Consider the following 27,974-nt stretch of genomic DNA (forward strand, 5'->3'; position numbering starts at 1 on the left):
AAACACTGTTGTGGTTTAACATAAACTATGCTTTTCCGATCAAACACAAAAGCACTGCACAATTCTTTGGCGACAATGTCAGATAACTGATTTGAGGTGAGAATTGGTTGTGTCATTATTAAATAACTTGGATTTGCACAAGACAAAGCAAACAGACAGTACTACTAGTTAACCTGAACAATCCCAATCTGTTGACTGCTCCTTGCTGCACAGAGCGTGTTGCATTACATTTGGCTCACAGAGTGAACTTGAATAAGGCGGAGAGAGCACTGCTGGATTATTGAATATTTGAAGCTTCAAGTAGTACTAGGCACTGGGCTATTCAGTGCTGAGGCAGAGGCAGCCATTTGAAAAACAGTTTCAGAAAAAGGCTTCTAGTGTTGGTTCGACTTCATGTTCAAAACTGTCAACACATCTATATGTAATCAGGTACAGTAAATGTACCCCTTTCCATTCACTCAGTCCAAACTCAATAAATCATCTTTGCTGCACAATTCTTGCCCCATGTGACAAGTCTTCAAACTCATGAGACGCGTGCTGCTGAGTGCTGCCCTCTGTCACACAGGCTTAGCTCAGTGAGGCCGGCTGCTGGACTCCATGCTCTGTTGCTTTTTTGTACCATAACTGTTGATCCATCCATTCAGTCGTTTGGTCAAACCTCCATTCAGTATGTCCTGGATGTGCTGCACAATCAGATTTATTGCAACTGCACAGACAAAGGATATGATTGGTTAAAGAGCTAATCACTATCACTCCCCCATACCTAAATATACATCCCTCCTCCTCTAGAGATGCTGTAATTGACTTAACATACAGATTTTGGTACAATAAATTATAGCCTTTCAAAGCAACCATGGCTAATTTAAGGGTGCCGGCAATTTTCTATAAAATGTCATTAAACATATCCATCTTGCATCTATTAAACTTTCTCTAAAAGAAACTACCGGTAAGTAGGGTTACATCTCCATAGATCTGAAAAATAACTTGGCCTAGTGGCATCACCTGCTCGTCTCTTTGGACATATCAAAGTTTAATATTATAGTGGGGACCGTGGAATATTTTTTGCCAAGCAACGTTATCTCCATGGAGACCAGCAGGTGATGGACCCCCCAACTAAATAAATTGTATAGGGTATCTTTAAGTTAGTCATAAAATCAATAATTTAAAACCATTTTAAAAACATTACACAGAAGTCTGCATCCTAAAAAACAAAAAGACCAAAATGTGGACCTGCTGGAAAAAAGCCATAACACAAAGGCTAAAATAATTGTTTAATAATTTAGTTTTAGCAATCTCTAGATGCCATTATTTGCTATGAAAACAAAGCTTGTTTTTTTTCATCAAGTAACTTCTGAAAGGAATAAGTTACCCACTTAAGAAAGTGTGTACAGAACTACATTTACTTTCTTACATTTTCTCCTAATAGTTGTACTTAAAGACACTTTGTCTCCCGTCTCCTCTCTGTGGCCTTCACAATAGTGTAGGGCCACCAGTTTCTACAGCGCTTTCTCACACTTATTTAGCCATTATGGTGAACATTTCAAGTTTTTCTTGAAACTAATAGTCACTCACCAATGTTATCAGCTCCCCTTGGTATGATCACATCTGCATATTTCTTAGTCTAGAAAAAACAAGGGACAGTGAGGAGTTGTTCGGGTATATTCAGTGATAGGACTGTATAAAGTCCATAGTTTAAAAATGAGGGAAGGAAAGTTCTGAATTCACGGTATGGGCAATACACGTACTGCCAAAAATGTACATCTCAATAGGTGTTCAGGTATGATACCAGTCTATCAATGTGTGCCTGTTTGACGCGTCTTGGTTGACATTCAAGTATCGCAAAATATGTGAGTAATAATAAAAGGTATAATAAGCCTTCATCTTCTAGGCCTTCTCCAACTCTTCTTTGAGCCCCAGGTATTTCGCTAGGTTTCTCATGTTCATTTTTCCTGATGTTTCCATCATTTCGTACTGTAGTGTCCACTGCAATGGTGGGCTTAGTGCATAGAAACATCTGTGTAGAGTATGGACTGTAGCCAAGGTCAAGGTCGGAAACACCTCCAAAAGGTAGTAGTAGAGAATGATGGAGCCAAGATCCTGTGGGACTTCCAGATACAGACTGACAGAATGGTGATGGTGAATCAACCGGACATTGTGGTTTAGGATAAACAACAGAGCAAAGCCGTTGTGGTGGACAATGCAATACCAAGTGATGGGAACGTCAGGAAAACAGAACACGAGAAACTAGAGAAATACCAGAGGCTCAAAGAAGAGGTGGAGAAGGCCTGGAAGGTGAAGGCATCAGTGATGCCTGTGGTCATCGGAGCACTTGGGACAGTGAGCCCCAAATTGGAGGAGTGGATACAACAGATCCCAGGAAAAACATCAGACATCTCAGTCCAGAAAAGTGCGGTATTAGGAACAGCAAAGATACTGTGGAGAACCCTCAAGCTTCCAGGCCTCTGGTAGAAGTCCCGAGTGTGACTGAGGGCAAGGATGAAATTTTCATGAATAAAATCTCCCCCTTAAATTTGGATTTTTTTAAAATCCAGATATGACATTGGACTGCTGTGGACAATAACATATTTGAACATGCTAATATTTAGCTTCAATAGCCCATGCTTTTATCTTAGTTGAAGTAAAAATCACAAATTAACTTTTCATTTTTGTAAAATCATTTGTATCATATATGCAATCGGAGGACCTCAATATCTGAGTTATTGGAACTGATATATTCCCCATTCCTATAGCTATCAAGATTATGCTATTAGATGAACACAGGAACTTTGTGAAGCCTATCAAAAACAAACAAAAAAGTGTTTAACCTTTGTGGTTGAATATATTTATGTACTCACAGGGAGACAGAACTCTTCAAAGGCAGGCTTCACAAATGTTATGTACTGTGCCAAAACGCTCTCCAAGTCTCGTCCACGTTCACTGATATCCCGCAGAACTACAAAAGAGCAAGAATGAAACTGTAAAAATGCACTTGTGACACCACAGTTTTCTGGTACAAATTCAATTAAAAGATTAATCAAGTCCATCTATGAATCTTCTGTTAAAGAATATTTTTACCCAGCATGCGTCATTGCCAGCGTTCACCAGAGAATGCATGGTTAATGTAGAAAATAAAAAAAAACAAGTCCTCATACGAGAAGCTAGATTCTTAAAAGGTACACTATACAACTTCTCTGGTGGATAACTGCTTATGAATTATCAAACATTTCACAAGCAATGGACATCACCAGGCCATGTTACAGATCTGTGGAAAGGTGATCCTGCTCATAGTAAGAATGCATAAATTTGAAGCAGCAGAAATGTGTGTAATTGGAATATTTCACAGTATGGCATTTAAGTTGTTACTAAAGATAGAGATACTAAAGCTGGCATTCATTCAAAGGTATTTTGACAATACAGTGTGATAAATGTATTTATCAGCTTATCAGTTTGTTCCTTTTATTGGCTCTTTTGTTTACTTATTTATATTGTTTTTTGCTGCACAGCCTTGGAGTCCAACATACACAAGGAACAGGTCTGACTTACAGCTGGCAATGCGAACACGGCTCCTGCTCTGGTCATACAGGACAGGACAGCCCTTAGCAAAGGGCCCCGGACCCCATACATCCGGAGCACCCCCCCCCCCACAGGACACCACAAGGGACACAGTCAAATGCCTTCTTCAGATCCACAAAAGACATGGGGACTGGTTGGGCAAACTCCCGTGAGCCCTCGAGGACCCGATGGAGAGTATAGCGCTGGTCCAATGTTCCGCGACTGGGACGAAAACCACACTGGTCCTCCTGAATCTGAGGTTTGACTATCAGTCGAATTCTCCTCTCCAATACCCTGGAATAGACCTTACCGGGAAAGTTGTGGAGTGCGATTCCCCTGTAATTGATGAAGCACTGCTCCCTCCTCCTGAGGCGTTGGACAGTTTGCCAGAATCTCTTTGAGGCTGTCCGATAGTCCTCCATGCCCTCCCTGAACTCCTCCCAACCCTGAGTTTTTGCCTCTGAGACCGCATAAGCTGTGGCATGCTTGGCTCGCCGGTACTCATCAGCTGCCTCAGGAGTGTCAAGAGCCAACAAAGCTCAATAGGACTCCTTCAGCCTGACGGCATCCCTTACTTCCGGTGTCCACCACCGGGTTCGGAGCTCGGAATAGATCCGCTGCTCCTAAACGTCAAGAGGAACCAGTCGAGGTGGCTCGGGCATCTTTTCAGGATGCCTCCTGGACGCCTCCTAGGGAGGTGTTCCAGGCATGTCCCACCCAGAGGAGGCCCCGGGGGAAGACCAAGGACACACTGGAGGGACAATGTCTCTCGACTGGCCTGGGAACACCTTAGGGTCCCACCAAAGGAGTTGAAGGACGTGTCCGGGGTGAAGGAAGTCTGGGAGTCCCTGTTTAGCCTGCTGCCCCTGCAACCCGGCCCCAGATAAGGGGAAGAAAATGGATGGATGAATGGATATCGTTCTTTGCTAATATATCTCTATAGATGTTTGACAAGTTTTTGTAGTTTGATCCCAAGCTCTCTAGTCATGATGCCATTGAACACGATGCCTTCACATGTTAGACAGTGGTCATCATGTTACAGCTAATTGTAATATATTAGTTAGTACCTCTTCTAGAGAGGCGAGTGTCCGCGTCAGTGTCAACAAAGAGCTTCATCTGGAACAGGTCCCTGATCTCCTGAGAGTAAAACATGAGGATCCCCTCAAAGAGAACCACATCGGCCGGGTACACAGTCACGGTCTCCTGCTTCCTGTAACACCAAAAATATGGTCACAAATAAGGCTAATCTTACACACAATTATAATGTCTGACCATCCACAAGCAGACTCCTGCGTGTGTTTTGGGAAGTATTTGACTGACAATGAAATAAACTGCATTATATTGTTAATGTTTTGAAGATATACAAAATGTGTATATGTAATATATTTGTTTTAATACAAAAATTTTAAATGCAGCAAAACTTGCTGATTAAAAATCTAATTTATAAAAAAAAATCCCCTGATGTTCTAAACTTCCAAATAGGCTAAAGTGATATTTTGGTACTTGCAATTGTTTGACAATAAACATGTCTTTTAAATGTATAAGTATAGTTTAAACACATTTCTGATGCTTTTTTTTCTTTATACAGAAAGAGACCCCAATAGCAGTACCAGAATCTTTTTCATCAAAATCAAATCAAATCAAATCAAACTTTATTTATATAGCACTTTTTCATACAAAAAAAAAGTAACACAAAGTGCTTTACAAAGCATTAAAATCAGTCCCACCCACCAAACCCACCCAGCCACCCGACAGCCCAACAACCCAACCCCAACACATCAATAATCATAACCAAACAACCCCCCACCCCAACACACACTCCCACCCCCCACCTCAACACATGTTAAAATACCTCAGTTTCATTTAAAATATGTTTAAGTGGAACAGGCTGGATAAAGATGAACCAGATGAGAGAGCGCCACCAGAGGAACCATCTGCACCAGGAACAGGGTCACCCACAGCCACAGGACACCAGCCCAGGGCCCAGAGAAGAGATGAGGTCAAGACCAAACCTCCAGGGCCCAGGAGCCAGGGCCCAGCAGCCACAGCCAACCACAGCTCCCGGTGCAGAGGGCTCCTCAGAGGAAACACTGGCAAATCTAAAATGATTAAAAATAATAAAATAAGTCAAACCTAATAAATAAGTCAATAAATAATAAAATAAATAATCAATAAATAATAAAATAATCAATAAATAATAAAATAAGTCAAAACTAAACAAGTAAATAAAACATAAATAAAACATAAACACACTAGCCAGCCTAAATAAGACTAAATAAATAGAGAAGTAAACTAAAATGATAAATACTAATCAAAAGCTATGCTAAAAAGATGGGTCTTGAGCCTGCTTTTAAAAACCTGAATGTTCTCTGCGGCCCTGAGGTCCTCCGGCAGGCTGTTCCATAGACGGGGGCCATAAAACTGGAAAGAGGCCTCTCCATGCGTGTGTGTCCTGACTTTGGGAATGACTAGGAGCCTGCTGCCGGAGGAGCGCAGGGGCCGCGAGGGTTCATAGGATAAAAGCAGTTCTGTAAGATAAGAAGGCCCAAGACCATTAAGACATTTAAAAACCAGTAAAAGAACTTTAAAATCGATCCTGAAACACACAGGGAGCCAATGCAGGGATTCTAATACCGGTGTAATGTGGTCCTGCCCCCTGGTCTTAGTCAGGACACGTGCTGCTGAATTTTGTAATAATTGTAGACCTGAAATCGCCTTTTTGGGAAGACCAGAGAGCAGGGCATTACAGTAGTCTATACGACTGGTGATAAAAGCATGCATCAGCGTCTCTGTGTTGGCCCGAGAGAGAATGGGACGGACTCTGGCTATGTTTTTCAAATGGTAAAAACCAATTTTTGTGATGTTTTTAATGTGTGGAATAAAAGTCAGCTCAGAGTCAAAAATAACGCCCAGGTTTCTTACTTGTGATGATGGATTAAAAGACTGTGACTGTAATTTGGGTAAAAGTTTCTCTCTCTGGGCCTCAGGACCGATGATTAAAACCTCAGTTTTGTCCTGGTTAAGCTGGAGGAAGTTTTCTGCCATCCAGGATTTGATGTCTAAAATACAGTTAAAAAGAGCATCCACTGGGCTGGTGTCATCAGGAGACATGGAGATGTAAAGCTGTGTACCATCTGCATAGCTGTGGAAGCTGATTCCATGTCTCCTGATGACATCACCAAGAGGGAGCATGTACAGGTTAAAAAGTATAGGACCTAAAATGGAACCCTGGGGCACACCACATGTGATTTTATGAACCTGAGAGGAGTAGGTGTCTAAGCTTACCATAAATGTTCTGTCTGTGAGGTAGGAAGTAAACCATTTGTGTACAGTACCAGAGAGGCCGACCAGGTGTTTGAGTCTGTTTAAAAGAATAGTGTGGTCTACCGTATCAAAGGCAGCGCTTAGATCCAGTAGAACCAACACTGTCACCTGTTTAGAATCATAACTTAGTCTAAAATCATTTAAAATCTTTGTCAAGGCTGTCTCTGTACTGTGGTTTACTCTAAAACCAGACTGACATTCTTCAAGAATGTTCTGTGTGTTTAAAAAATAATTAAGCTGGATAAAAACAAGTTTTTCTAAAATTTTGCTTAAAAATGGTAAGTTAGACACTGGTCTGTAATTGTTAAAATCATTAAAATCTAAATTGCTCTTCTTCAGCAGGGGCCTCACCACTGCAGCTTTAAAGGCAGTGGGAAAGACCCCTGTCTGAAGAGAGTAGTTCATCATGTTTAAAAGCTCGTCTCTAAAAGATTCATAAAATGAATCTTTTTCATGAGTGCCCTCTTAAAATAGAGTACAATACAAACAAAAAGAAACAAAACAAATATCTGCATAGATCTATTTAAAACATTTAAAACTGATTGTTACAGTTTTTCATTCTTTCAGTTTTTTTTCTTTTAAGTGCATTTTGGCTTGCAATTGTATTAAATGCATTAATATACATAATATTGTAATCAAATTTACATAATATTGTCTGAATACTCCCCACTTACAATCTTCTAGCATATTTAAGACATTTACCTGGAGTGGCTCACAAAGTCATAGACTGGTATGTGAACAGATTTTCCCGCTTTGATGTCGCACAAAGTTGAAATGATGAGTTCATTATCAAACGCATCTGAAAAAAGACAGTCATTAGGTTTAAAGCATATGTAACACCCGCCACCAATGCTGCCACCCATAAATTCTATGTTTGTTATTTTTTCTCCTCACCACTTACTACTAGTTCTCCAGTACCAATTCAGGGTGCCACTGGAACTATCCTTGTTTACACTGCATCAGGACGGGGAAGGCATATTTTCAAAGTATTGATACTAAACAATGCCATTAACAGTGGATATGATTGATATCGGTGATATGATTGATATTGGTGATATCTTGAAGCATTGAGTATGTTCTTTTTTTTACCTGGGTGATCAAAGTTGAACTGTCCCTTTAAGGCCTTGGTTTTCTGCTCTGCCGTCAGGACTCTGTAGAAACTGTCCTGGCTGAGGATGGCCACCTGTCTCTGGTGATGGTCGATCTCATTCTGTCCCAGCAGCTCCATGATCTTACTGCAAACGGAGGACTGTACCACAAAACATACAAAATAAAGAGTAACCGAAATGAATGATTTAAAAGATGCACTATGCAAGTTTTCTGGTGGGGGGATTGCCACCTGCTTCTCTCCATACAGATGTCATTCCTTGCTAGCATTTAACTTGTGCATCTCTGGAGACAAGCAGGTGACAACACCAAGTCACTCACAGTAAGAATGTAAGGTATTTTGAGCAATTTTAAAAAAAATGAAATGATTAAATACATTTATTCAATGTAATAAAAGTGAGATAAACATGAATAATGTTGTACTGTGAAACATACCAGGCAAACTAATAACATATCGATGGAGATAAGATGGTAGTGTTTGCCCCACCATAAAAGTTACATAGGGCACCTTTAAAACTGGCATGGCAGAAAATATAAATAGGGCCTTACATACAACTCACCAGAAACAAGTAGAGCATTTATCATATATATTTCTGTAAAAATCATATAAATTACTCAAGAGATAAGTGGCTTGTTAATAAAAAAAAAAATTATGTTTTTTTTTTTCTGAATTAAACTTTCAGCAAATGTGTGAACCAATAGCTAGTTACATTTTGTGCTAATCCAAACCTGCATAATTTGAGATATGCATGGCTGATAAAATTTAAAATTGAAACTTCTAGACTCAAGTTGACAACAAGCAACTAAAAGTGTGTCTGTTTTCATCATTTGTAGATTCAGTGTTGATCTTAACTGCCAGCTGTGGGACAAAATGTCCCAGAGAAACAGATAAACTTGTTATAGCCTATTTGATATTTACAATTGTTGGAGAGCAGGTGGTCCGATAAGCAGTTACTCAATTGGAAGGAAACTACCAAACAAAAGGAAGTCGAACCCACAAACAACTGTCTACAACCACAGCCCACACACTGAATGAACCAACCAGCTGCTCGACAAAGTGCACTTAATTTTTGCTCTACAGAAAAGTATGATAGTTTAATACATCCACTCATCTCTCATAAAATAAAGTGAATAACACTTTAATGTGAAGAGATAACTAAACTGCTCCCTTATTTTAAAAAAAGGGCTGTGGGTGAGTTTGTAGTAAATTTAAATATCATAATTTGAGGAAAATAAGAAAAACTGGTCCATCTCTAATTTTTATGTGTGACAAATTAGTTGTATACACGGTTTTATTACAGCAAAGGAGAAAAGTGATAATTCTACTACAGTTTACTAAGCTATCAAAATAATTTCAACGATCATAATGAGAAAAAAAAGACTTAAAAAGGACAAAATTTGAATAGTTTTAGAAGGGTCTTGAGCTTCTTAAGAACTAGTAGACTGCATAGACTACAAAAAAAAAACCCAAATCAAAACACTATTTTGCACTGAAAAATACATTCTAATTTTGTATCACCACCAACTTGATATACGTTTACTTAGTATTGTGTCCAAAATGAGTTTTTGTATCGTAACCATAAATTTATACTGAATACAATATAGCCTACATACACCAAATGAAGGTGTTAAAGAAGAGCAATGTGTCACTAAGTAGGTTACCATTCCTGGACAATGCTGCAAGTGATGCTTGCACTTGTAACTAAAATCAGTATACTGTAGAGTAATTTTAGTACTGCATAGGCCTAACTAAAGCAGACATATAGGCCTATGTGTTTGAAAAATATGTGATGGCAAAAAAAATAAAATTTCCAATTTCTGCACAGCTGGCACTAATTAACATAAAGTCTTCATTAACATACATTTTGCCTCACAACATTTTACAGTTGAGTCCATATGTTAAAGAAAATACCATAGGCAATATGTGTGAATGAGATGAATACATTAGCCGATATTCATTTGACCCTTTTCTGGAGGGACATATTGTGGCATACTTGACCTGATTTGACACGGTGTCTCCATCATCAATTTACAAATAAAAATACAACAATTTAAAAAAAACCCAAAACTACTAAGCAGGATGTTAATGGAAAAAAAGAGTTGACCTACATCATGCTTTCTCTTGAGTGAGAAAAAATACAACGTAAACAGCCCATCACAATAGGCTCCCATAAGGACCCTCTTCTTTGTGATAGAAACAAAATTTAAAGATCGCACCTTCCCACTGGCCGTGCCTCCGGAGACCCCGATGAGGAAGGGTATCCGGTGGTTGTCGGTTGTATCCACCGGCTTTGTGTCGCTGTCGCCGGCCATGCTGCATACGCACGGCTCTGCACCTCGGTCTGTCACTGGTCTGGTCCGTCAGTGGTCTAGTCTGTCTCTGCTACTGTTGATTGTGTGCATGCTCCTCCCATTCGGAATAAGATGAAAGCGCATGATGCTGGCGTGGAAGATGGCGTGTGGCGGACAAATGGATGTTGCATGGATTTGTGTATTTATTCAGTATGTAGCTTGATGGATCCAAGGATATAGATTGTGATGAGTCAAGACATTTTATTGTAAACAGAAATAGACTAGAATATGCCTATACTGTAATGTTTTTTTTTTGCATTTTTTGTTAGATTTTGTTATTTATATATATATATATATATATATATATATATATATATATATATATATATATATATATATATATATATATATATATATATATATATATATATATATATATATATATATATATAATATATATATATATATATAAATAAAATCTCATAGGTATACAACACATTAGCGTATTATTCTATCGTCTCCAAAGGGGTTATTTATTTATTTATTTATTGAACTGAACCGGAAATACTTCAGTGCATGCGTGACCTTTCTTACGCTGACCTAGCATTAGCCCGGCTGCTCACCGGTGTAATGCGCTTTGTGTAAATCACGCATAAATAATTCTAAATCTACTTTTTATTAATAGGTGTGATTAGAGATTGTTATAAAACGAACACGATGACCACTATGTTTGCAGACACTATTCTTATTGTGTTTATTTCGGTTTGCACAGCGCTGTTAGCCGAAGGTAAGTGGGAACCTCTGTCAGCTTATTTTCAAGTGGGCAGCCTTTAAAATTAATAGACATTGATAATAATTGTTTTTGTGATAGTTCTGTTTTAAGCTACACAGCATATCAATCGATCTCTTGTGAACTTGAAAGCTTGTATTTATAGTAAATTCATGAACTAAAGTTATGTTTGGAAAACTAATATGTTGACCTCCAGCATACAAGTTATAGTGTACATTTCCTTTGGTAGTCTTGAATATATAACAAGAAAATTCTCCAATATAATGACCATCTTATTCAATTGTAAGTTAATGTTTGTTTACCTGTGCTAACATAAATCTTCTATTTACAAGGCATAACCTGGGTGTTAGTGTATAGGACAGAGAAGTACAAACGGCTAAAGGCTGAGGTGGAAAAACAAAGTAAAAAACGTAAGTGCATCTTTAAAAGAACAATCGTATATCTGCTATTCTGCATTAATAATAATAATAATAATAATAATAATAATAATAATAATAATACATTTTATTTATAGGGTGCCTTTCTGGGCAGTCAAGGTCACCTTACATACAATATATATACATATACAGACAGTTAAAATCAACATTTATGAACATACAGTTAAAAGCATTCAGATAAAAAACATTGAAAAAGGACAGGGCAGGTGTGGGTTATAAAGAATATGCCAGTCTGAACAAGTGGGTTTTAAGTTTGGATTTTTTTAAGTGTGTCAGTATTGCGGAGGTCAGGGGGGAGAGAGTTCCAGAGCTACGGTGACAAGCCGGGCTGAGGGAACAGAGAGATGGAGAGAGGAAGAGGAGCGGAGAGAGCGAGTGTGGCAATATGGAGGAGGTCTGAGAGGTATGGAGGTGCAAGGTTATGGATGGCTTTGAATGTGTGGAGCAGGATTTTATATTGGATGCGGTGTGAGATGGGGAGCCACTGAAGTTACTGTAGGATGGGTATGATGTGGTTGATGGAAGGGGTGCGTGTGATGATGCGAGCTGCTGAATTCTGAACCAGCTGAAGTTTATGGAGTGTTTTTTGTGGGAGACCAGAGAGAAGAGAATTGCAGTAATCCAGGCAAGAAGTGACGAGGCTGTGTACAAGTACGGCTGTGGACTGTGGCATTGATTATTACATTTTTTCTTTTTATATTTTTTGTAGTTGAGAAGAAAAAGGAAACCATCACAGAATCTGCTGGGCGTCAACAAAAGAAAAAAATTGGTAAGAATAAGCAATAAGTGTAACATTGAATTAATTTAACTATATCCACTCTAAGTACTAGGGCAGTCAAAAGTATTGAAAATCAGATACTTTCGATTAAACCTAATATTGAAAAAAGCATCGATACTGAAAAAAAAAAAAAAAACATTAACTTAAAATTTGACCTTTCCTGAACATTTTCGTATGATTTTGAGCTTTATGAGACCTCATGGTAACCTAGAGAAAGCATTATTATTTTGTGTATGAAAATTACATATTATTTAAAAAGTAGCATTTTCCATCTTCATTTTGGTATTGTAATCGGTATTGAATATTGAATTCCTTACTTTTGAAATCAAGTTTTAAATGTTCATATTGTGACAACACTACTTAGTACTCTATTTTCCATGCATTTACTACAGAAAGACAAGAGGAGAAGCTTAAGAATAACAATAGAGACCTATCTATGGTGAGTTGAATTGTTCTTTAATACAAATTAATGCAGCATTTTACCGATACATCCTAATTGCTGTACAATTCCTAATTTTTATTTATGTTATGCTCTCTTTGCAGGTGCGAATGAAGTCCATGTTTGCCATTGGCTTCTGTTTTACAGCTCTCATGGGAATGTTCAACTCCATGTAAGTTGATTCAAACGGGTTGGTAATCTATTCTATGTAAGATAAAGTACAAATCAAAAGTTCTATACTAATTTAATGTGGTTTTACTTAATTTTTAAAAGCTTCCTTATGTAACTTTTCCAGTTAGGGGTTTCTTGCCTGCTTGTCTCCATGGAGATAATCAGATAATTTTAATGCCTATCTCTGAAACAAAGCAATAACATCTCAGTGGAGTCAAGCAGGTACTTCCCATCATAAGTGTTACTCAGTATACTTTTAATTAAGATTTTTTGTTTTGTTTTTTTATTTTAACCATTTCATCACTTTCAAAGGTGCTGTGGGTTGTAAAATATCCTATGGATTTTTATATGATGATAAAATTGATGTACTATGACTTAAAAAGCTTCTCTCTATTTTGCTTAAACCTGTCTTTTTTTCAGTTTTGATGGGAGAGTGGTGGCCAAACTGCCCTTCGTGCCATTGTCCTATATCCAGGGCCTGTCCCACAGAAACCTGCTGGGAGAAGACTATACCGACTGCTCCTTCATCTTTCTGTACATTCTCTGCACCATGTCCATTCGACAGGTAACTCCCTTGGCATTATGAGAATCTTCTGGTCAAAATACCTTACACATTTATATATTCTGCTGTATAATAAATATACTCAGACGAGCTGATTAACAAATACAATAGTGAATATAATTTTTATTGAGATTTTTAATGAATTGTAAAGCAATTGGTATAGGTAAAGTGGTAAGTCTAAATCAGTGGTATTCATAGTGTGGTACTTTGGTGGGCCCGTTCGTTCTTTCATTCAACACTTCAATTAAGTTGGTACTTGTATCGTGTTAATACAATGATTCAAAACAAGCCAAAAGTGTGCTCTATGCTAAATGTGATAGTACAACTGTAACTTGAAACTAATGCATTTTCCAATGTTTTTTCACCAGAATATCCAGAAAATGCTTGGTCTTGCCCCATCGAGAGCTGCCACTAAACAGGCCGGAGGATTTCTGGGACCCCCTCCACAGGCTGCAAAATTTTCTTAAACATCAAATCTGTTCATGGTTGAGTGTCCATTTTTCTCCTGTATCAATGAGTATATGCAGCTATAAGACTCCCTCTTTTGGTCACTAACAGAACTGAAACTTCTTTTACTGTAATGTGACCTGTCATTTGTTTATTTAAAATGTTGTATTAACTTTGCATCTAAATTATATAGAGAAAGGTTCTTAATTAATTGGTTTTCAAATTAAAAGTGTGTCTAGGTTTAATTAACTATTATTTTGACAGTATTATTGTAGGACACAGTTATATCCACATGTTAATATTAATAAAATGTTATGAGTGAAATGTGATGAATGCCTTGTTTTTTCATTTGATTGTTTTATTTGGTGTCAGTTTTATCCACATTTTATCCTTTTTTAAGATTACCGGTAGTCATTTTTTTAAAAACTCAAGAGTGCTAGTGCAGCCTCTGCAGCTCAGGGAGTGTCAGGAGGTTCTGAGCTTTCACATGAAGACATGGCCTGTCCATATACTGGCAAAAAACTATGTGTCTTCTATATGGAGGTTAAGGCTCTGGCAACCCAGGTTCAGGCGTGACTAATACCTTTTTAAAAACTAAAAGTGCAGACCATCGGTTACTTTTAAGTTGTGGAATGCAAAATTAGCGTACTTTTCTTTTGATATCTAACATAAGCTACAAACTCATAGTATTGCCCTTTCTTTCTGACCAATTTCTCTGCACACTAAATTACCTAAAATGACCTGCGGATGACCACATGTTTGACTCCCAGCACCACCAGACGCACCCATAGGAGGCGTGTCAATCTAAGGGGGCGTTTAAACGTTAATAACTCACCAATGTCTTCATTCTAGTCAGTCCTTATGCAAGAGCATCGAAGGTAAACTATCAATGCTATTTTCTTATCTTTTTGCCTGTCTTCCTCCTTCGTTAGTCTTAGCTTTCTAGCTAACATGCTAGCTGCAAGTTAGCCTCGGGCAAGCTTGTTGCGCAGTTTCCCCATGCTTTTTATTGTATTATTTTGCAGGTATTACGCGTCAAAATGGCCCAATCTCTACTCGACTCGATGCCTGGAGCTTGCACTGGAACTGTGTCTGTAACGGATCACCTCAATTTTTGGGGAGGGAAAAGAGTCAAGCCCCGACAAGAGTCCGATGCAGAGCCCGTCTTTGAACCAGCCACGGGTAATTCATGCAAGGAAGCACGCACAGAATACAGTGTAAACTATTTCCAATAGGCTAAATCAAAACTTGTCTTTTATTTATTTCAAGCTTGATTGCATAACCTACGAATTTGTTGCTTTGCACAATTCAGAAAACTTCTTACACTGAACAATCTTTTTACTTTTTAAGCCATAAGTAGTCCTACACTTTTGGATGAAACCTTGGGCTTTAAAACATAATTTCTATTTCAAGTGACTAAAGAGACGTGCTGTTCGTTTTTGTAACTGACCTTTGGAGAAGGATCTCTGGCCTAGGTTATTCAGGCCAAATATGCTTCAACTCACAAACCACACTTAACTTGGAATACAGCCCAGGGGGGTTGGACAGGCGTTTATCTCTGGAACAGACATCCAAATAAAGAGAAAACAATGTGGGAACACCCCGGGGATAGTATGTTACAGTTAAAAATATTTTCTAATCAACAAACTCAGACCTAGTAGAAAAAGCTATTGTGTAATGTGTGCTTCCCCAAAAGAATGTCTCTCAAATCTCAATTTAGACCAATATTTAAACACAGTAGAACAAGTACATGCATTATTATTTGAACTTGTACAAATGTATTTTGTTGGCTATTAGATATTTTATGTTGGAGAAATGGTCCAACACAAATTCAAATTCTTTGTCTACTCTACAGGAACATTTGGTACACTACCAGTCAAAAGTTTTGACATTAGGGCACGAGAATGAATGTGCATACAAAGCGAGTCAACAACTTGTCCTTGTACAATTTTGAGAAAAATCACAAAAATGAATTGTCTATACATTATTGTTTGCTGCTTAAGTGGTATTGAAAATTACAATTTAATGAGCTCTTATTTTGAGAGAAGAGCTCAAGAAAAAAAATATGGAAAGACTTGGCGCATAAAAATGTAATCCTAGACAAATGAAACTTGGCATCAAAAATAGATGATGTCAGGACATGTAGAAAAATTATATTATGGCCCTGCCCTAAACCCTACAGGAAGTCGGCCATATTGGATCAAACCCAAGATTGACAAAATCGCTTATAACTGTTTTCATCAAAAACACTTTAAACTTGGCCTAAATACACATTGTGTATAGATATACAGGTGTCCAAAATCTGGCCCTAATGTCTTAACGGACTCCAAACTGAGGCAGCATTATCAGGCCATATCTGGGATAAAACATTTTTTTAATTACATAAGTTTCAGGGCGTGGTCATAATGAACTCTTAATGAAGCTGCCATTTTGACATTGTAAAAATACCTGTAACTTTTACACACACTTTCGGATACAGACAACCCCAATGTAGCATTTGCGTATTTTGATGATTTGGATAAAATGATGTGTGAATTAAAAAAAAAGTCTTTTAAAATGGCTCTCCAACACCCCCAGTGCAAAGTTGAAATGGGTCAGAATCTGGAAATATTGAATGACTTGGCAGGCAAGGGTTGATGGGCACGCTTCAGTGCTGCCAATCTGGTCACTTTTATCACTGTTTTAATTCAATGTTTTGTTTTTTGTTTTTCTACCCTTTTTTGTTTTTTATAGACTGCTACATAGTTTCGTATACCTTGCAGCATATATTTGATGTATTCTGTATGTAAAGAAAGAAAAAAAAGTTGAATAACCTGACAACATTTTTTTTTCTATATTATCTTCAAATGCTCAAAGTAGCCCCCTTTTGCACTTCACAGGTGTGCCTTGTCAGGGTTAAAACGCAAAGTGCAAAATAGTGATCAAAGCAAAATTATTTAGATTTTTTTTTTTTAACTACATGTTTATTCATAGTTTTTATGCCTTCAGTGAGAATCTATAATGTAAATAATCATGGGATTAAAGAAGCATAAATGCTTCCAAACCATAGACTTTATATACAGCTCCATTCTATCTAGCATCTCTCATTCATCCATGTAAAATATCTTGCATTCCTGTAGGGCGGGTCTTGTGCCAGATGTACCCGTGTGGAGCTGAGGAGGTGGATGAGGCTATTAAAAATGCTTACGAGGCGTACCTGATCTGGAGGAAGAAGGCAGGAATGGAGAGAGCACGAGTGATGCTTGAGGCTGCAAGAATTATCCGGGTACAGTTATGTTATTGCCTAGGCAATTAACAATAACCCAAATATCAGGATATACTAGGATTATCAGTAATTGCAGCAATCTCCATATATATATACCGGTGTGTGTGTATATATATATATATATATATGGAGATTACTTGGACTGAGTAGCTCAAATATACAACTGTATCATGTCATCACAACTGATATTGCACAACAGTAATGTCTAGTCTAGTTATTGATTAAACCTCCCTGACCATAAACTGGTGACCTACTTTTGTCAAAATGGATTGTTTTATGCGTATGCATAACTTAACAAACCTCTTATGTAATAAGAAAAATATATTGTCATATATAAATGCTCATTGTATACAAAGGATTAGTTTATTTTACTGTTTCTACAAACAGGAACGAAGAGAAAAGATTGCAAAGCTGGAGGTAATTAATAATGGCAAATCCATCACTGAGGCTCTGGTGGACATTGATATTGCCTGGCAGTGCATTGAGTACTACGCAGGGATGGCAGGAACTCTTGCAGGTTGGTAGTTTCCTGTGTCAATTTAAAAGGGTTAGAATATTTTTTATTTATTTTTTAATAATTGTGTGGACTGTTCTGTCAACATGCATATTCCAATTGTTTTGCAGTGTGATTGACATATTATCCAGATACAGTAGCTTGCAAACGTATTCATCCCTCTGGAACTTTTTCACATATTGTCATGTCACAACCACAAATTTAAATACATTTTCTTAGCATTTTATGTGAATGAGCAACACAAAATGGCACACAAGTGTGAAGTGGAGGGAAATATTTTTACAAGATTTCCAATTTTTTTTAAATAAAAAACTTAAAAGTGCAGCGTGCAAAAGTATTCAGCCCCCTTTTTCTTGAGTGCAACCAATTGCTTTCAGAAGTTGCCTGATGATTTTGGAAAGAGTGAATGTTGACCTAATGACTAAAAAGAGTCCACCTGTGTGTAATCTTGTCTCAGTATAAATGCAGCTGTGCTGTGAAGGTCACAAAAGTTTGTTAAGAGAGTATTGGGGAGCAAACCACAAAATGAAGTCAGGTGCACGCCAAACGTTGTGGTTAAGTTTAAAGCGGGGCTTGGATCTAAAATGATTTCCCAACCGTTGAACATCTCAAGGAGCACTGTTCAATCCATCATCAGGAAATGGAAAGAATATGAACTACAGACCTACCCAGATATGGCCAACAAAACTTACAGAACTAACAAGAAGAGCACTCATCAGAGACGCAGCCAGGAGGCCCATGGTGACTCTGGAAAAGCTGCAGAGATCCACAGCTCAGGTGGGGGAATCTGTTCACAGGACAACTATTAGTCGTGCACTACACAAATCTGGTCTTTATGGAAGAATGACAAGAAGAAAGCCATTGTTGAAAACCATCCATAAGAAGTCTTGTTTACAGTTCGCTCAAAATAATTTGGAGGACACAGCAAACATGTGGTAGAAGGTGTTCTGGTCTGATGAGACCAAAATCGAACTTTTTGGCCTAAAAGCAAAACACAACGTGTGGAGGAGAACTAACCCTGCACATCACTCTGAACACACCATCCCCACAGTCAAACACTGTGGTGGCAGCATCATGCTGTGGGGGTGCTTTTCTTCAGCTGGAATAGGGAAGCTGGTCAGATGGATGGAGCTAAATACAGGGCGATCTTGGAAGAAAGCCTGTTGGGTTCTGCAAAAGACTTGAGATTGGGGTGGAGGTTCACCTTCCAGCAGGACAATGATCCTAAACATAAAGCCCAAGCAACAATGGAATGGTTTAAAGTTAAGCATATTCATGTGTTAGAATGGCCCAGTCAAAGTCCCGACCTAAATCCAGTTGAGAATCTGGCAAGATCTGAAAACTGCAGTTCACAAACGGCCATCCAATCTGACAGTGCTTGAACTGTTTTGCCAGAAAGAATGGGCAAACAGTCTTCAGTCTGTAGGTGTGAAGTTGGTGGAGACATACCCCAAAATACTTGCAGCTGTAATTGCAGCAAAAGGTGGTTCCACAAAGTATTGACTTAGGGGAGCTGAATACTTTTGCATGCTGCACTTTTCCAGATGAAAGAATAAATAAATAAATAATTACAATATACAAAACTGAAATGATCTGTAATTTCCTTTCTACTTCACACTTATGTACCATTTTGTGTTACTCATTCACATGAAATGCTAATTTAAAAAAAGGAATACTTTTGCAAGCCCCTGTACATTTTTGGTATACATTAGGGTTGTCAAAAGTATTGGAAATCAGATCATCTTCGTTGCTTGAATGAGTTTTTAGTTTTGATACTAGTTTTAATAATCAATACTGATAAAAGTCACATTCACAGGACAGAAATGAACTTCTCCTGAACAGTGGTTATAAGACAGTACTTTCTTTTACATTACCATGCTATGATTTAATGTTGAAAATCACATTATAATGTCTAAAGAAAGAGTGCTTTTTATTCTGATATTGTGGTATCGGAATCCATATTGAAATTTTAGTATTGTGACAACACTAATGATCAGGTTTATAATATGTGATAATGTATAGCAGTGTCCAGAACAGCTCAAAACAACTAAATACTAATAAAGTGCCTTGAGCTTAAAACTGCAGTGACTACCTTTTTGAAATGTTAATTAACATAAATGCCCATGATGTGTCAGATTTTACATATATTAACACACATGAGATTTTGTGCATTTTCAGTAGCAAAACCAGCTACACACACTTTGTCTTTGTATTGAATTTGCCTCCTCCCAAGGTCAGCACATTCAGCTTCCTGGAGGAGCGTTTGCCTACACTAGGAGGGAGCCTCTGGGTGTGTGTGTGGGCATCGGGGCGTGGAACTACCCTTTCCAGATCGCAGCCTGGAAGTCTGCCCCTGCTCTGGCCTGTGGTGAGTTCAGGGCCTCTTCCAAAATCTAATCATGATAATAATGTAATAATCAGCCTCCACACTGTTGTTTATATTGAATAACCATTTTATAACCATTTTGAAAAATCTCAGTTCCCCAAAATTGTAATTCCTGCAAAATTGTTAGTTCATACTATTGTATAACTGCAATGCAATACATAGTCCTGCTTATCAATGATGCTATTGATACTTGGCAGCTCATATCATTAATATTTCCCAGGGGGTGAAGCTAAGTGTCCGGTACTGGTCTGTCGTTTTCTGAGTTTTATTTAACACAATCTGAGTTTTTTAACTTATTAATAAACTTGTCCATAGAAGAAGTATCAGTAATAGACAGAAATATCTCAATTTTAGGTAACGCCATGGTGTTCAAGCCATCCCCCATGACCCCCGTGACTGCTGTGATCCTGGCTGAGATCTACAAAGAGGCTGGGGTCCCGGATGGACTCTTCTGTGTGGTGCAGGGAGGAGCCCAGACCGGGACCCTTCTCTGTCATCACCCCATGGTTGCGAAAGTCTCCTTCACTGGCAGTGTGCCAACAGGCAAAAAGGTGCAAAACCCGCTTAGTAGGCCACCAAAGCCATTGCAGTATCTGATATTATATTAACATACTTTCCATCATAAACTTTATAATGTCATAATTTCAGATGGAAGGCAGGGGTCTATATACCTTTTTGGCAAATTCACTGTTTTTGAAAGAAATATACAAAGTTACAAAAATGTTGAGGGACTGGCTTCACAAACTTTCCATGTTGATCTTGTGGCTTAAAGTCTTGACAATCAAGTCGGGTTGAGTAAACACTTTCTGAAGCTATTAGTTGTTTATGCTGTCCAAGAATGTTAAACGTTGCAAGTTTTGGTTCATGTGGATAGGCCCAGTAACTGGTTGATGTGTTTTTGGTCTCAGCAATCTGCAATTTAACTGTCCAACAGCAAATTCCACCTGCTGTCCTCCTGCTCCATTTAAACTATAAACGCTATATAAACTGTATATAAGCTGAATAAACAAACATTTTTAGGTCTATTTCCCTCTCAAAACATATTTTTTTCAAAATGTTAACTGCAATGGCAACAGACCTACTTTCTCATCATTCTGAAATCCATGGCTTGGTGATGTGGCATTGAAAAACTTGTAGTTGTATCCTCGAAGTACTCAGTGCTGCAGTAACCATTTTTGTTGTTTCTATGCAACTGTCCTCAGGTGATGGAGATGTCCTCCAAAACGGTGAAGCAAGTGACTCTGGAGCTCGGAGGAAAATCTCCACTCATCATTTTCAAAGACTGTGACCTGGAGAATGCCATAAGAGGCGCTCTCATGGCTAACTTCCTCACACAAGGAGAGGTAAGAATACAGTTTTAATTTCTATTGTTCCTGTGAATAAATCTTACATGACAGTGTTTAAAACCAGGCTCAAAAAGGATCTGTTTGAGTGCATATGACTGAAAGCTTTTAAATTCTACAATCTTCTCTTTTGAAGTTAATTTTACTGTGATTATTTGTTTTAGTTTTTTTGGATTGTAACTTAGTATCTCACCACTTTAATTCTAATAAACTTGCCATGTAAACATTTGCTCTAGGGATTTCAGGTTTAACTGGTTTTATATTTAGCATAAAATAACCATAAAACTAAGGAAATAATTTTTGCAAAGAAGAATTTCAGCTGTTAATTTTTTTAACACTTTATTTATAAAGATATTCATGTTATACAAAAAAGCATTATGACAAAAGTTATACATAAACATAACATAGAACCTGACCCTCCCAAACAAGACCCCAAAAATTTTAACTAAACAGAATAAAACTGAATAGTAAGTAAATGAGTAAATAAAAAACTGAAAATAAACATAAATAAGCAATTAAAAGAAACAACATAGGTTTATAATAATTACACATATTAAATACAGCCCCAGCTCTAAAACAGAAGAACTACAGTGTAGCAAAAGCTATAATGATACAGGGCTTTCATCAAATTATTATATCCAGTTTTTCTTTTGCATATTTAAGAAAGTGTTGCCAGATTAAAAAAACAAACAAACAAAAACAACAGCATTTGGAATGTCCATTAAGAGTTTCATAAAATATAGAATGTCTTTAATCCATTGTGAGTGTGATGGAGGCAGTGCATTTTTCCTGTTTAATAAAACTAGTCTACGAGCAAGGAGTGCACAATAGGCCACAAAGTCTTGTTGGTATTTGTTCAGGGGGTAAGGATTCAACATGACTCCAAAGAGAGCCGTCATTGAATGAAGGTCCAAGGGAAGCCTTAAAGTGCCTAACAACATCTTGAACACTTGAGTCCAGAAAGGGACCAATTTGGTACAGCTCCTGAATCTGTGGAAGTATGTACCTTGTGTTATTTTACACCGGTCGCAGGTTGTATCGGTGTTCGGAAACCTCCTCGCTAGTTTGTCTTTTGACCAGTGAGTTCGATGTACTATTTTACAATGTAACGAGCCATGTCAGGCACAGATTGGGGCAAAATTTTGAAGAGGGTCCACACTTCAATCTTCAGCTGGTAAACCTACTCCTAGATCCCGTTCCCATCTGTTTTCCAATAATATCCAGAGATGTAGTACGTAAAGAGGATAAGGTGTTGTAAAGAGTTAATTTCTTCACCGTAAATGACTTAAAAGTTGTCAACAAATTATCAATGTCTAGTTGAGGAGGAGGGGCGGAGAATAGGGTGTACTGCTTCCTAGCAAAGTCACAAATCTGAAGATACCGGAAAAAATGTGTACTTGAGATGTCAAAATCAACACAGAGTTGTTGGAATGAAATAAATTGTCCATTCTTAAAAAAGATAGATTTGATTCCCCTTATTCTTCCAGATTAAAAAAGCATTACTCTCAAGAGAGGGGGGGGCATATGATTTCCATGAATAGGGGCTCTAAATGAGAGGGAGTGCCACCCATGGAGTTTCATAGAGATATTAAAAGTGGCAGACACCTGTTTGTTCTTTGTGAAGAGATAAGAGTCAGCAGAAAGTGAGGAGTACATTAGGGCAGCTAATGAGGTGGGACTGCTGGATCGTGCTTCCAAAATGCACTACAAAGGGCCATCACCTGGGTCTTCATATAACCAGTGAACAATTGGACAGATATTCGCTGCCAACTGGAAATTCGGAAGCCTAATTCTTTTAGCCGTTGTAGATAGACTTTACTCAGGGGTGGTGGCTTTTGATCCCAAACAAAACTGGAGATAATATTATCATTTTTTTTAAAGACTGGGATGCACAAAAAGGGATAACTGAATTTGGGAGTGCATTCGTCTTGATGGTGTTTATTTTACCAGCAATTGAAAGATTTGGAGAACACCAGTGTTTTATATTCTCTCCGAGGTCATTAACCAGGGGAAGAAAATTTTCTTGAAAAAGATTTTTGGCCTTGTTTGTTATATGAACACCAAGATAAGTGAACTTGTCTCTAGTAACCTTAAAGGGTAGTTGATCCAGGGGGTATGCCTGTGCCTTAGAATTAACAGGGGAAATTTCACTCTTATTTACTTATTTTATATCCTGAGATACTGCCAAATGCATCAAAATTTGAGAGGACAGCAGGGACTGAAGTATTCAGATCTGAGATGTACAGGATCATCTCGTCTGCATATAAAGATACTTTTTGTTCAAGACCGAAATATGCCTCTTATTACCAGATTTTGCCTAATTGCAATTGCCAGATGCTCTAGAGCCAGGGCAAATAATAGGGGCGAGACCCACGAGAGATGGGGAATGCCTCTGACTATAACCCGTTTATGCAAACCAATGCAAAGGGAGTAGTGTTAAGCAATTTATAAAATGAGGGCAAAAGTTGAATTTTGTCATAAAGAAGGTATTTTGTGCATAAAGAAGGTAATCCCACTCAAACCTGTCAAAAGCTTTTTCAGCATCCATTAACAGAATTAATTCTGGGGTTGAGGAACTGGGTGAGCCATAAATAATGTTAAATCATCTGTGAATATTGAAAAAAGAGTATCTTTTTCTTATGAAATGAAGCCTGTTTGGTCAGCAGAGATTAGTTGTGGCAGAACATGTTCCAAGCATAAGGCCAAGACCTTAGCTAAAATTTTAATGTCAACATTCAGCAGAGATATGGGGCGGTAGGATGCACATTTTGTTGGATCCTTGCCCTTTTTTGCAATGAGAGATGGATGCCATTCTTAATGTCTGGAGAAGAATACCCACATCAAGAGACTCATTGTACATGTTCAAAAGGTGAGAAATCAATTGATGGGAAAACGTTTAAAAAAATGTGTGGAAACCCATCTGGTCCAGGACTCTTACCAGAGGCAATTCCCAAATCCTCAACAGTTATTGGAGCTTCAAGACTATTTTGAGATCCTTCACTGAGTTGGAGTAACTTTAAATGGGAAAAGAGGCAGTTAACGTCAGGCTGCATATCATGCTCAAAGGTGTAGAGAGACAAGTAAAAAGCCTTAAAACTATCAATCGTGTTTTTGCCATCGTGTGTAGAACCTTCTGGCGTATCAATTTTAGTAATGAGCCGTTTTAGTTGATGAGTAAGTATCTTACTTGCTTTATCTCCAAATTCATAGTAATTCTTTTTTTTTTTTTCAACCTCAGTAGACAATAGGATATCCATCTTATTTTTGCAAGAAGCAGCTCCTTCAACAAATCAGGTGTAGGTGCAGAAGCAAATGTTTCTCTGAGTTGTGAGATACGATGAATCATACCTGATCTTTGCTTGTTAGCCTCTTATAAATGCATTGATTACCTGTGCAGATTTAGTTAATTTTGGCATCAAAATTGTGTCACACTCGCAACGAGGATCTATCCAATAAAGGGTTTAGACGACAATTAAAATCACCACCCAAAAAATCTGAAAAGAATTTGTCACTGTCCCAATTTAGTGCATATATGTTTGCCAGAATGGTAATGTTATATTTGCAATATGGCCTGTTACAACTATGTAGCGGCCCCCAGAGTCTGCAATAACATCTGATGCTGTAAATTGTAATGATTTTTGAATCAGAATGGCAGTGCCTCTGGCTCTTCCATTAAAAAGAGAATGATAAGATTGACCAGCTCAGCTTCTATATATCTTCATATGGTCAGATTTTTTTTAATGAGTTTCTTGTAAATAGAAAACCTTGACCCCTAAACTGTCAAGGTGAGAAAGGACCTTATTGATCTTTGATTGCTTCCCTAACCCCCTGGTATTCCAACTCACAAATGTTACACTAGAACCTACAGATAATGGCATATAAGCGTTTCAAACTAAAAGTAGTGACACAATGGCATTTAATGTGCCAGGTTTGGCCCAAATTATATAAATCAGACCTCCAATACAAGTAAAGTATAATGTGAAGAGAAACATTGGAATTACAACAGACTGAGATAAACCCAAAAAAAGGAAAATAAAATAAAACCCTCCAAAAATCCCGCCCCTGCAGAACCAAAACGGACACTAAACAAGCACAAGCTCAGGTCATTAGAGAATTAAGAAAACTGTCTTTCGAAAAATGAAAGAGGTCACTAAGAAATACATCCAGTGTATAGATCTCTGCCTAAACAGCTTGAAACAGCATGTGCTAGAAAATCGGGAATTGACTTTTGAGTTGAGGGACCATTGCTCAATTCAATATTTATACAACCTTAACCCTATATTAGGTGTATGAAATTGTTGCCTATAAGCATGACATATCTGCTTTGGTCTCATTGAAAGGTTTGCTGTAATGGGACCCGAGTATTCGTGCAGAGAGAGATTTTGCCTCAGTTTTTAGAGGAGGTGGTGAAGAGGACCAAAGCCATTCGTGTGGGTGACCCTCTGCAGGATGACACTCAGATGGGAGCTCTCATCAGTAAGCCCCACCTGGAGAAAGTGCTGGGCTTTGTGGAACAGGCCAAGAAGGAGGTATGTAAGGCTCTCATGGAGGCCTGGATGTTGTTCAGTGGTACTTCTGTGGTAGAAAAATGTTCATCCACTAGGAAAATTACCTCACACATCATAATATAATAGCAAAGATTAATTATTTAGATTATTTTTAGCCCTTAAATAGTAAAAGACCTGTCAAATAAGGTAAAAAATACAGATTAGCATTTGTACAAGTAGAGTAAAATACAAGCAGTTAAATTAAATTATAGCTAAAAGAATGCTACAGAATGTTACTATGCAGTACTATCTCAAAAATGATTCACCCCACTGCATCTGTGTAAAGGCATGGCATTGGATTAAATTGAATTCCTGGTTTATGGATTATTGGAGGATGATGAGGGCAACACGAGTAATGTAATGTACCAGTCAATGTCTGTAAATAAAATACAATTGTTACTCTTTTTTATTGACTTAAACTGCTCTTGTTGTAGGGAGCCAAAGTGCTTTGTGGAGGAGAGTCTTTTGTCCCCAGTGACCCCAAACTCCAAAATGGGTATTACATGTCACCGTGTGTATTGGGTATGCTATTGTTCTAAAAAATACATTTAACCATGTATATATAAACCATGCAAGTAGTTGTGGTTTGTTTCATTCACAAAATTTTGTTAACCTGCGTACTGTATTTGTTTTTTCTCTCTAGAAGTCAAAACACTATTTCACTTCACCACACTAGCATTTTGGGGCTCAAATCTCCACTAATACACAGCCTAATATCTACTAAGCAAGCTTCCCTTTATTTTAGGTTAATATAAATTGCTTCAGTATTCCACACACACATTATTGGAAGTTGGACAGCATAGCTTTGGTATTGCATGTAGTACAAAGTTTAAAAAAGATCTTAATAATAAGCCTAAATAATGCACAATGTAGGGCCTTTGACACTTACATTCATTACATTCTCTATTCCCTCTTAACCATATCCTCTTGTACCATACCATTCACATAGTGTATTTGTCTGTTCAGACAACTGCAGAGATGACATGACTTGTGTCAAGGAGGAGATCTTTGGCCCGGTGATGTCGGTGATGCCTTTTGACACAGAGAAGGAAGTGATCAAACGAGCTAACAACACAACCTTTGGATTAGCCTCAGGAGTTTTCACCAGGTCAGTATCAATGGAGGATTGAGTTATACAGCCATTTTATTACATGCGGTCTTTGAACTGGTAGATTAGGTTCACAGAAAGCCAATGAGGAGGCCATTAGCATTGGGGATAGAACAAAAAGCCTATTTAATCAATTTATATCAAAGGTCTTACAATAGCGATACTTGGAAAAGTTGATACTTATTTATATACCTTGTTTACTTTGAACTTGTACCTGATCTAACACATTTTCTGCCTGTTTTCTATTAGAGACATTTCAAGAGCTCATCGTGTTGCAGAAAACTTAGAAGCTGGAACTTGCTTCATCAACAACTACAACATCAGCCCCGTGGAAGTGCCTTTTGGGGGTTACAAAAATTCAGGTATGTCTTATCTAAAATCTATTATATGTATGAGACCCTTGTATGCATGTTTATTGACTGATTTGTTGTATGTTATCCCACATTATATGAATTAAATTAATTGATTTAGCGTAGTATTTTATTTTATTTTTTTTTAAATAAATGACAAAAAACTATATATTGGGGAACAAGTTGAGTGACCCGCTGACCAGACGCCTGGTGGTTGGATCACAGCTCCCACCATATATAGATTTTTGTTACTTTTTTTCTTACTCTTTTCGTAGGTTTTGGCAGAGAGAACGGGCAGGTGACAATCGAATACTACTCCCAGCTCAAATCCGTTATTGTGGAAATGGGCGATGTAGAGAGCATCTTCTAGCTTTCTAACTCTTTTACTAAGAATGTTGTCCCAATAAAACTCACTGCCAAAAATGTTTAGTTGCACAATACTAACTACAATAAGTAACTTTAGGCTAAACCACCACATTTGTTGCTCTTGCTACTACACTAACCTTGTTGTAACCGAATAAAATACATTTTCTGTTCTTTTTGTGTTTATTTTTACACTATG

General features: G+C 37.8%; 3 protein-coding genes across 3 annotated transcripts; 2 read left to right on the plus strand and 1 right to left on the minus strand.

The window, feature by feature from the left end:
• Positions 1-572: 572 nt before the first annotated feature.
• uck2a (uridine-cytidine kinase 2a) lies at positions 573-10,382 on the minus strand. Its single transcript, XM_033992111.2, has 7 exons — positions 10,201-10,382; positions 7,966-8,125; positions 7,579-7,675; positions 4,620-4,762; positions 2,856-2,953; positions 1,573-1,621; positions 573-706 (listed from the first exon to the last, which is right to left on the minus strand). The coding sequence occupies exons 1-7, from the start codon at positions 10,294-10,296 to the stop codon at positions 573-575; spliced, it is 777 nt and encodes a 258-aa protein (XP_033848002.1). The 5' UTR covers positions 10,297-10,382.
• Positions 10,383-10,867: 485 nt separating this feature from the next.
• Positions 10,868-14,226, plus strand: tmco1 (transmembrane and coiled-coil domains 1). The gene is made up of 7 exons (XM_033964978.2): positions 10,868-11,062; positions 11,398-11,475; positions 12,212-12,271; positions 12,673-12,719; positions 12,824-12,891; positions 13,311-13,455; positions 13,821-14,226. The coding sequence occupies exons 1-7, from the start codon at positions 10,993-10,995 to the stop codon at positions 13,917-13,919; spliced, it is 567 nt and encodes a 188-aa protein (XP_033820869.1). The 5' UTR covers positions 10,868-10,992; the 3' UTR covers positions 13,920-14,226.
• A 465-nt stretch (positions 14,227-14,691) lies between these two features.
• On the plus strand, positions 14,692-27,949 carry aldh9a1a.1 (aldehyde dehydrogenase 9 family, member A1a, tandem duplicate 1). Its single transcript, XM_033964974.2, has 12 exons — positions 14,692-14,777; positions 14,925-15,081; positions 17,019-17,164; positions 17,552-17,681; positions 19,912-20,046; positions 20,419-20,615; positions 21,267-21,407; positions 25,748-25,936; positions 26,389-26,476; positions 26,921-27,062; positions 27,312-27,424; positions 27,688-27,949. Exons 2-12 carry the CDS (start codon positions 14,940-14,942, stop codon positions 27,780-27,782), a joined length of 1,518 nt encoding a protein of 505 aa, XP_033820865.1. The 5' UTR covers positions 14,692-14,777; positions 14,925-14,939; the 3' UTR covers positions 27,783-27,949.
• Positions 27,950-27,974: the final 25 nt, after the last annotated feature.

The sequence above is a fragment of the Periophthalmus magnuspinnatus genome, chromosome 4 (genome assembly GCF_009829125.3).
Source record: "Periophthalmus magnuspinnatus isolate fPerMag1 chromosome 4, fPerMag1.2.pri, whole genome shotgun sequence".
In the NCBI taxonomy this organism is placed as follows: Eukaryota; Metazoa; Chordata; class Actinopteri; order Gobiiformes; family Gobiidae; genus Periophthalmus; species Periophthalmus magnuspinnatus.